The 11,240-nt window shown below is 42.0% G+C and overlaps 1 protein-coding gene across 10 annotated transcripts in view; it reads left to right on the top strand.

Moving 5' to 3' along the window:
- Positions 1-11,240, top strand: part of TEAD1 (TEA domain family member 1 (SV40 transcriptional enhancer factor)) — a 274,377-nt gene that overhangs the window by 229,120 nt on the left and 34,017 nt on the right. For all 10 annotated transcript variants that reach the window (XM_010830611.1, XM_010830605.1, XM_010830608.1 and 7 more), the window contains one exon: positions 3,005-3,178. In XM_010830611.1, the coding sequence (XP_010828913.1) occupies positions 3,005-3,178 (174 nt within the window). The remainder of the gene's footprint in view (positions 1-3,004; positions 3,179-11,240) is intronic.

Below are 11,240 nucleotides of genomic sequence, written 5' to 3'. Positions count from 1 at the left end.
TCCAAGCTGGTAGGTCAAAAAATACCACCAGTTCACGCCCTGTCCTTTGAAGGACATTGGCAAAGGTCATCATTAGGATCTTATAGGAACAAACAAAATCTCAACGGCTGGAAAATATTTGAAATTCCCCTGAAACAGCTTTCGTAAACCTTACAGAAAATCAACACCCACACCATCAAATTATTTGGAAAATCACAATTGAAAAAGTTGCTATCTATTTAGCTAAAAATGTTCACAGAGGAAAAGTCATAGCCTACAGTGATTTCATTATTTTAAAAGAATGCATTCACCTGAATAATTTATGTAATCATTTTGAGTTAAGAGGGTATTTTGATTTTGTGGGCCAACCCATCACAAAACTCCTAGAGAAATGACCTCCTTATGGCCCCAGGATAAGTCAACAGTCATGTTCTGTGACAATGTTGCCTGCCTTCCAGTGGAAAGATGGGGTGGCGGGGAGGGTATCTGGCTACAGAGGCAATAGTGGTTTCCACATCCTCCTTTCCCACAAAACCAAGACCTGGCTGGGGAAACTTCCTTTCTCTATATTGCTTTCTGCTGCTTTCAACAGTACGTGAACTGTGAACTTCCAGATGTTCAAGCTGGATTTAGAAAAGGCAGAGGGACCAGAGATCAAATTGCCAACATCCGTTGGATCATTAAAAAAGCAAGAGAATTCCAGAAAAACATTTACTTCTGCTTTATTGATTACGCCAAAGCCTTTGACTGTGTAGATCACAACAAACTGTGGAAAATTCTTAAAGAGATGGGAATACCAGACCACCTGACCTGCCTTCTGAGAAATCTGTTATGCAGGTCAAGAAGCAACAGTTAGAACTGGACATGGAACACCAAACTGGTTCCAAATCGTGAAAGGAGTACGTCAAGGCTGTATATTGTCACCCTGCTTATTTAACTTATATGCAGAGTACATCATGCAAACTGCCGGGCTAGATGAAGCACAAGCTGGAATCAAGATTGCCGGGAGAAATATCAATAACTTCATATACGCAGATGACACCACTCTTATGGCAGAAAGTGAAAAGGAACTAAAGAGCCTCTTGATGAAAGTGAAAGAGGAGAGTGAAAAAGGCTGGCTTAAAACTCAACATTCAGAAAACTAAGATCGTGGCATCTGGTTCCATCACTTCATGGCAAATAGATGGAGAAACAATGGAAACAGTGACAGACTTTATTTTCTTGGGCTCCAAAATCACTGTAGATGGTGACTGCAGCCATGAAATTAAAAGATGCTTGCTCCTTGGAAGAAAAGCTATGACCAACCTAGACAGCATATTATAAAGTAGAGACATTACTTTGCCGAAAAAGGTCTGTATAGTCAAAGCTATGGTTTTTCCGGTAGTCATGTATGGATGTGAGAGTTGGACTATAAGGAAAACTGAGTGCCGAAGAATTGATGCTTTTGAACTGTGGTGTTGGAGAAGACTCTTGAGAGTCCCTTGGACTGCAAGGAGATCTAACCAGTCCATCCTAAAGCAAATGAATCCTGAATATTCATTGGAAGGACTGATGCTGAAGCTCCAATACTTTGGCCACTTGATTTGAAGAACTGACTCTTTTAAAAAAAAAAAAAAGAACTGACTCTTTAGAAAAGATCCTGATGCTGGGAAAGATTGAAGGCAAAAGGAGAAGGGAATGACAGAGGATGAGATGGTTGGATGGCATCACTGACTCGATGGACTTGAGCTTGAGCAAGCTCCCAAAGATGGTGATTTACAGGGAAGTCTGGCATGCTGCAGACCATGGGGTTGCAAAGAGTTGGACACAACTGAGCGACTGAACTGTACTGGTGAACTGATGGGGTTAGTACTCGGAAGGACTCTAGTTGGAGAAATGCCAATGTAAACTCGAAAAGTGATTGCAGACTGTTGGGAGAATGGTGACATGGGTTTCTCTTATGAACCCCATTATGTTCTGAGCTCCCAGGAACCTCTGCACGCCAGATGTTTCGGTGTCAGATTAGGCTGCCTATTCAGTAGAAGAGGCAGGCATGGGGGATCTGGAGTATAGGGTCTAGGCCAGTAGTTCTCCAACTTGGCTGCATATTGAAATTCATCAAGGGAGTATTAAGAATAAATGATGCCTGGCCTCAGTCTCAGAGATGCCGGTTTATCCTGGGTGGGACCCTGGCTTTGATGATTTTTAAATGTTCCTTGGTGATTCTGCTGAAGCCTGGTTGAGAGCCAGTTGTTTGTGGTCCAGTTTACCCTGTCTTATACGGGTAGCAGCAGCATACCAAAGCAAGGAGAAGAAAAGGTTTTCATTTATTAGTTAAATGACCTGAGAGGTTTTGAGTTGTTTCTTTCACTTTTTGTGGATGAGCAACTGGTGTTCTTTTTTTATTGATCCCGTATAGCCTTGCACCATGAGTCCTCTCCATGATCTATACCCATGACTGTAGCTTTGCACTGACATGCACATACTGACCAGCCCTTATACAGAAGTGCTAGATTGGTCACTAAGGGGACGCATGAGAAAGATACTCAGCTCTCTTATTCCTGCTGGAAGAAGTAAGTGGGTACTGTTGCTCCGAGTACTGCATTCTTGCTGTTGCTAAGTGTCACTGGAGTGACGAGTGCTTTCTGGGCGATGGCATCAGCTGCACCACCCATACTTCTTATTGGGCTTTCACTGTAAGTAACAGTCACTGTCATCTTCAGTTGATCAGGTCAAACTGGGTAATGGAATTGTTTCTAGGTTTGGTAATTGGGTCACAAGTCATTTCCTACTGTATCTACAAAAAGACTTTTTTAGGCATTTGGGAAGAATATATGCCCTTGTCAATAATAGACAATGATCATTTTAACCCTGAGCTGTAATGACTTTTCTTAATATCATCATCTTTTCAAAGGCACAGACCTGAGGCTGTTCAAGGCGGAACTCCAGGATTTCGAGACCACCACTCCTTATGCAGCTCGAGATGGTTGTGTCCCAGGTTGACCAAAGGGTTTGTAATGGGAATGTTTCTGTTGGTTTCTTGCAGTACAACAAACACCTCTTCGTGCACATCGGGCACGCCAACCATTCTTACAGTGACCCATTGCTCGAATCAGTGGACATTCGTCAGATTTATGACAAATTTCCTGAAAAGAAAGGTGGCTTAAAGGAACTGTTTGGAAAGGGCCCTCAAAATGCCTTCTTCCTCGTAAAATTCTGGGTGAGTAAGACCTTGCTGTTACTTCAGTCATTTTTGTCTGAATGGTCGCGTCCTACACCCAAGGGCAGAGCTGCAGTGGTTGGGGTTCCCACTGACTGATCTGCACGGTCGCCAGGGGATCACACACTAGCTCTGTGGGCGTCCTCACGCAAGCCACATGGCACAGCCGCAGGAGGACCCAGGCGACATTGCCGTCCCTGCCGAGACAGACAGGTGGCCCCTTGGGCTTGAGAACTCAGTTGTGCAATGAAAGAAACCTCGCAGATGGCTGGGGTCACAGTGGCAGACGCAGGGCACTAGACTCTCCGTTGGTTCTCACTCCGGTAAGCAAAGTGAAGTCGCTCAGTTGTGTCAAACTCTTTGCCACCCCGTGAACTGTAGTCTGCCAGGCTCCTCCATCCATGAGATTTCCTGGCCAAGAATACTGGAGTGGTTGCCATTTCCTTCTCCAGGGGAATCTTACCGAACCGGGGATCAAACCTGGGTTTCCCGCAGTACAGACAGCCTCTTTATTGTTTGAGCCACCAGAGAAGCCCAGTAAGCAAAGCGACCTATAAATTCCACGGGAGCCTAGGACCCGAGGCAGAGAAGGGACTTGGGCGAAGATAAAGACACGCTGCAAGACTTTAAGGGTTGAAGAGAATATGAAATGGCTCTGCCTATTGCGTGCCTCATTTGTGCATTCAGACACCAAAGGCATGTTCCTCCAACTGCTGGGACTGTCCCCTAGGCTCCGAGGAGATCTCTGCTGTCTCTTCTCCAGTGGTCAAGCTTGAGCCAGAGGACTGCTGTGGGGTCAGGGGTGTGTCCTGGGGGCTTAGACCAGAGAACTTGCTGGCCTTGAGCATTTACAACTCCTCAGTCTCGACGAAAATAAAAAGAAAATGGCTTCACATGTTCGCGCTTCTCAGCGTGGCCTAAAAGGCCCTGCAGGAGCTGGTTCCAGGTGTTTCCTTCCTGTCCATCCTCAGCCGGCCTTCGTGTGTCTGGATGGACTTTGTACAGTTTTCCTTCTTTCCCCCCTTTTGAGATGGTGGCTTCTTGATTATCACATCTTCCTTACATAAATAATCTACTAATTTTTCTTTTAGTCCCATCGCGTTGTGTAGTGCCTCAGTTCCCAGGCTGTGTCACAATTAACTGGGATGTGTGTCCCACTCCTTTCTGGACTCCAGGCTCCTTACTCATTGTGTGGCTACACTGATTGAATGCCTGCTGTGGGCTGTGCGCTGGGTTCACGCATCACGTGCTTTTCCTCCAGTCCTCCCAGGGTTAAGTGGAATTTGCCTTGTATCCAGCTAAGAAAATAGAGACGCAGAGATTACAAAGGACAGGTGGGGACTTGGAGCTTGAAATCAGATCCATTTGAAAAGTGCCTGTGCTCTGTTTACTGGCTTCTTTGTGCCCCCAGGACCCTGCTCACGGGGTCTGTCTGCCATTCTTCGTATCTCCAAAGCTAAGCAAGTGCCTGGCACCGGAAAAAAAAAAAAAAAAACTCCACAAATGTCAGAACAAACAGACTAAGGAAAAATTCATGTTTGAAATTCCTTGGGAGGAAATTTACATATTTAATTTAATTTGTTTTGTTTTTGTAATCCTTGCGTGGTAACTGGATTTCATTTGTCATGCTTCCGTATTGAATTTGGATTGTGGAAGTAGCCTTCTACTTAAATTAATGTTCTCAGGATTGGTAATACATATGGACACCCTGAAAAAGCAGTAACAGTCACTTCCTTTTCCTAAATTAGTGACTGCCACCCAATGGCTTGAATGGCGGTTGGGGGCCAGTTATACGGTAACACTACAGTTTTCAACGTGTGGCCTGCAGACCCGTAGGAGGTTCCTCAGTAGCCTTTCAATGGGCCGACAAGATCAAAACTACTTTTATTATGACATTGAGATGTTATTTTCTTTTGAATTCTGCTGATATTCATACTGATGGTTCCAGTGTTATACAGTAAAACTGCTGAAGCCTGGGATCAGACTGGGTTGCATGCACAGTTTAAATTAAGAAAAAAGAATTAGTCAAACCAAGAGTGTCGTTTATGAAAGTTTTACATCTTAGACGGAGTACACACTAAAATGGATGCAACGAACCTGCCTGCTCCATCAAGGAAAACAACTGATATTTGTTGTCAAAGATAAAATTTGAACTTTCAAATAAAAATAAGAATTTTGGAAAATTTGTATTCACTCTGGTGAACTTGACGGCTTCCCAACATTTACAACTTTTCTGATGGGATCCATAGTCATATTAAAAAATGTGATTTTTTTTTTATACTGTGCAAGATAAACTAATGGGTTTTTAATGTAACAGTATGAAAAGTTCATTGAGGGATTCAGACTCCCCGCTGCAGGTTTCTAACCTTTAGAAACCACTGCTTGTGAAGTTTTGATTTAATGTCAAAGAAAAATGGCCAGTTATCTGAAGAGCCTATTAAAATATTCTTACCTTTCCCAGCCATGTGTTTATGTGAGGCTGGATTTTTTTCATGTATTTCAACCAAAAGTTGAACTGCAAATCATGACAAATTGAATTTAGAAGCAGATATAAGAATCTAGGTATTTTCCATTAAGCCATACATTAAGTATTGCAAAATGCAAATCACTACTACCTTTCTCATTAATTTCTGTTTTTTAAAATATAGGTATGTCCAATTTAAAAAAGATGTGTGTTAATATAAAATAACCTTATATTATTTTTGAAGCAGGTATTAAATATTTTAAAGCTTTCTCAGTTTACATTTCTGATATAGAAAATATCAATAGCTATAACCTACAAAAACAAGAGCTCTTTGAGACCCTCAATAAATCTTAAGAGTGGAAAAGGGGTCCCTGAGATGAGTTTGAGAGCCACTGTGGTGAAAGATATAAAAGAGGCTGTTATACCCAAATGAATTAAAATTAATCAGAAAATATAGGATAAGATAAAAATAAACCATTTTCAGTGCTGTCAAATTAATGTTGGTTTTTAGTGTTAATAAGACTTCTTATAACTTGCTTGTTGTTTGACTATAAAGAGGAATGGAAACTATTGATATTAGAAGGTTTTTATTTTTGCTTGTAAAATTTTCCATTTTACACAGAGGATGATTTTAATAAATGCTTTCAGTGATGGGGTCCTTCAGTCACTAATTCCCAAATAACGAGGTCTAGGTTTGCAAATGTTTAGAGTGTAGTGGCAGGTATGAGATGTGCAGATTTAGAAACAATTTCTATGAGATTAGATATCAGTTTATTAAATTAAGATTTGCAGAATTAGAATTACAACTGAGCTCTCCTATGAGTATGATGAAAGACATCACTCCTTCAGTATAATTGTTAGCAGTACTTAACCTTTATGAAGAAATTCAGTCCTAACTATGTTAGAATAAGTGAGAAAAGGCAGTTTGAATTAGGTCTACACTCTGCTGCAATTTGAAATCTCATTGGCTTCCTCTAAAGACTTAGAAAGTGTGAATTACACTTTGACTCTCTGTGCTTGAATGGTAGTCAGCGTTTCCAGTGGGTGTCTCTTAAGCAGGCTTAACCTTCCCTTTAAAATGTCTTTCATATTAGCAGTTTGCTTCACCGATTTTCATTTTCATGTAAATTCAGTACATCTCAACAGAGGTCCTACCCACACATCTCCTTTCTTCTCCCTATTTCCTCTTTCTCAAAGTACCTGCGTCTCCAGGTTATCACCAGCAGGATGACTTAGTTTGTTCATATGTTTAATCGCTCCATGTCCAGCCTGGGCTCAGTCAGGCTGGAGCAGCTCAGGAGTTTGCTGTGGGTGAAACACTGAATCCACCTGATTATCTGCACTTGATGCCCAAGCTGTGGCCCAACTCTTTGCTGTGCAGTGGTCCTTCCACTGGCTTCAGAGCAGAAAACTGACTGGTCTTCCCAGGACTCAGGCTCCAGAACATACATGAACAGAGCCACAGTAGCGTCCGACCTGAACTTCTTGGAAACAGCAGACGACTGTTGGTGCCCAGGTAAACGGACACCTGAGTGCCGCATAATGACAGATCTTCACAAAGCAATGATGCTGCTTCGCTTCAGGTGCCCTTGGCTTCCACGCACAGACACAGTGGAAAGGACACAGATTCCAGAGTCCAGCAGATCCAGCACTGATGAGCTGTGTCACGATATAGAAGTCACTCTGCCTATCCATGACTCAGTTTCTTTATGTGTAAAGTGGGAATTATCACATGTACCTCCCAGGAATTAAATAATACCCAAGTGTGTGCTTATGCCTGGTATATTCACTAACTGCTTGACTACTTTCAAAAAGCAACTTGGTTTCTTACACACAAACTCACATATACCTACACACACACACACACACACTGAAAGGCTTATTATCGATGTCTAATAAGAAGGTTAAATTATGATACACCCAGTAAAGAGGATATGTTGTCATTAATAATTTCTCACAGATTTGTGAGAAAGCATCTCACCACCTCCTTGTCACCTTTGTTGAATTACTTGCACTAGTAGTATATACTACTATACTAAGATCCCCTGGAGAAGGAAATAACAACCCACTCCAGTATTCTTGCCTGGGAAATCCCGTGGACAGATGAGTCTGGCAGGCTACAGTCCATGAGATTGAAAAGAGTTGGACACGACTGAGCAACTAACACTAAACTAAAAACTCTTAGCTTAAATTTGAATCCCCAATTAAAGTGTCTCAGAAAAAATATAGTTTGATGCAGCATTGAAATTGTTATTATGATTGAGGAGGAGTATGGAACCAGATTTGTGGTTAGTGAGGCCAACATTTTGCACTGGCAGAAAACCATACTTCTTATTTTCCTTTTAAAATAACGATCAGATGCTTTGTGGGCTCTAAGAAAGGAAGATGTCCACCCACAAGTGGACAGAGCTGTGCTTTGTTTCAGAATTGAGATCCATGCAGATGGGTTGCCAGTGATAATGGCAGACAATGCAGCTAACTTAAGATAAAATGTCAGCTGCTTTGGAATTGATTAAAGAGTCCCGAAAGCTGGAAGAGGTGGGTGTGATTCAGTCATACATCCTAAAAGACAGAAACCCAAGTATAACTCTCAGCTCACTTTCGAAAGAAGTTTGATTCCAGCCCCATGTAGTAGTTTTGTTGCTGCTGTTGTTCAGTCGCTCAGTTGTGTCCAACTCTTGTGACCCCATGGACTGCAGCACTCCAGGCCTCCCTGTCCTTCACTGTCTCCCAGAGTTGGCTCAAACCTATGTCCACTGAGTCAATGATGCCATCCAACCATCTCATCCTCTGTCATGTCCTTCTCCCCTTGCCTCCAGTCTTTCCCAGCATCAGGATCTCTTCCAGTGAGTCAGCTTTTCACATCAGGTGGCCAAACTATTGGAGCTTCAGCTTTAGCATCAGTCCTCCCAATGAATATTCAGGATTGATTTCCTTTAGGATTGACTGGTTTAATCTCCTTGCAGTCCAAGGGACCCTCAAGAGTCTTCTCCAACACCTCAGTTCAAAAGCATCAGTTCTTCAATGCTCAGCCTTCTTAAGTAGAATAGTTTACTTAAGTAGTAGTAGTTTACTTAAGGGAATAAAAAATGTAGTGAAAGTAATATTTTTGGAGGGGCCTCAAGGTTCTACTCTGTCTTAACAGTGCTCAAAAGTGTCAAGCTTGGTGACATTGGTTAAGAAAGCCACACATTACTAACATGTTACTTATAAACCTTACAGTCAAAAACTATTCAGAAGAATCATTAGGATAATGAAGACTTACTCTCAAACTTTATTTGGAATAATAAAGAAGAAAATAGTATGAAAAATGAGATTGTATGGATCTGTATCCTGTTAGTAAAAGAAACAAATTCTTAATATACATTTAATTACAATGCTTCTTTTTTTTCCTCTCAAATCAATTAGTGGCATGTTAGAAATCAGGATATATTCCAAGTTACTCTATGGCTATTTATGTTTTTTTTTTTAATTTTTGGAATTATCATCCGGTATAAACAATTAACAGTATACTCATAGTCATTCAACTTTCTTAACCTACTTTTCTGGAGGAAGAAAAAGCAAGACTAGTTTTACTAGCCAGAGTAGATGTGAGAAGATATTATAAAACAGAAATGGAAAGGAGTTATCTGGAAAAAAGGCAGCCTTTAGAAGATGCTTTTATCTTGGTAGGAACAAAATCACATTTGCTGGACAAAATGACAGGCACTATAAATAAAACAACTGGACTTTATTTAGGGATAAGAAATCGGGTGCACATGTAAATTGGCCAAATGGACCCCCTCTGGAGTTCCAGCCTGTTTCTAATTGGATTGTGCGTGATTTAGGCTAGAATTGTAGACTCGAGTCTATCATTTGTGACCAAATGTCTCTGTTGCTATTCATGGAAAAGGATGTTAGCAAAATGGAATAATATGCTTCCCACATGTTTTAAACTGTTATCAGTAAGAAAAGGGTCTTTCAGTTCAAGATTTTCATTTCGTTCTACTTCTATCTCATCTCACAATGGTGTTAAACTCTGAAATTACATGAACAATAGGAAATGCTGGAATGATGTAGTGGAAGGAAGATTAACAAGAAACCACCATATTCAGAGGTACTTCTGGGACTAATACGTAATAGATTATCTTTGGTAGACTGTGACTCTCTTATTGTCTTCACCAGGGTCTGGTTTTTTTTTTTTTTGAAAAATCATCTCTGGCTAGCAGGTTCTGATATTTCATGTAGAGGGATGAGGGGGAATGGTAGTTAGTAACTTTGCACATCCAACCCATTTTGGTTTGATTTCATGAGAACGGTATCTGGAGCTTGTTAGCACTTGCTGCATTGACTGCAGTCTTTTATTGCTTCCTTCCTGTTTTCCCAGCCCCATGACCTAAACTTCTTTGTCAGCCTTCCCCAGGGAGCAGGGATCCTATCCGGTAACATTTGTTTATGCAGCAGTGCAATGTATATAGCAGATTCTCAATAGTTTATTTTCTTTAATTTGTTAGATGAAGAATGATTTCATCCCGTACACCTAGAGGAACTGCTGTACATGGGGTCCTATAACTGCCACTGGGCCAGCTCTGATTATCAGCCTAGACAGTTTGTTGACTAATCTTTCTCAAGGAATTTACTGAAAGCCGGTGGAGGGAGACCTTAAGGGATTTGCACAAAATCTTTCCAGGCTCTCTCAGGAATTTGGGTTCTTATAGAAACAGTTTAATCATTTGCTTTAGCGTTGAATATACACATCACCAGTGAGTCATTCGGCAAATACTCACTGATCTCTACTTTGCTCCTAGAGAGCTGAGGGAGCAGACATGAGTAAGAGGCAGACTTTAGGGTCTGGTGTGGGATGGCAGACACACAGCAGATAAATGACAGCCCTGTAGGGTAGGGGCTGTAGTGGAAATGCGAATACATAGGTAGAGGAGGAATTCTTTTTGCTTGAGAACTTTCTGGAAGGCTTCAGGAAATGTGGCATTTGAGCTGATTCTTGAAAATTTAATCAGTGGAGGGAGAGTGGGAAGGAGTTTGGGTCGGGGCATGAGTTGTGCAGAGACCAGAAATCCTAATGAGAGTTGTCTGAGGGTCCCAGTGGCCGCCGGGCCTTACAGAACCAGGACAATGGTGCAAGTTGAGAGTGGAAACGATACTCTGCCTGACAGTCACTTTATTTAAAAGAGTCTGAATCCCCTGAGAACAGAAGGCAGACCAGGACAGCCTGGAAAGTGGGAGCAGCAGCCGACGGTGCTTTTCCCGCAGGCCCTTCACCTCAGTCCCACCACGGACACTTCTTTTTTTTAACCTGGAACTCTTCAGGATATCTAGGTGGAATCTAAATTGGGAGTTCCTTTAACCTCGTGGAAGAATCCGTCTGACAGCTCTTCCTCTCCTGCTTCCCATCCTGGACCATTTGGCTCAGTGGTTGCTAACAAAGCCAAGGTCAGGGATCCATCCATTCTTTGCTGCATGGGGCTGTTTGACTCTGCTCCCTGCCGCAGTTACAGGCTGAGATACAAAGCCACTGTGCCCCGCAGAGCTGCTGCTAACCAGAAGCCTGGGGGAAGCACACACATGTGGTCCACCTGCACCGCCCAGCATCCACCCCAT

The sequence above is a fragment of the Bison bison genome, unplaced genomic scaffold (assembly GCF_000754665.1).
Source record: "Bison bison bison isolate TAMUID 2011002044 unplaced genomic scaffold, Bison_UMD1.0 scf7180017864518, whole genome shotgun sequence".
Classification (NCBI taxonomy): domain Eukaryota; kingdom Metazoa; phylum Chordata; class Mammalia; order Artiodactyla; family Bovidae; genus Bison; species Bison bison.
Note: the sequence above shows the minus strand (reverse complement) of the source record. Positions and strands in the feature narration are given on the sequence as shown.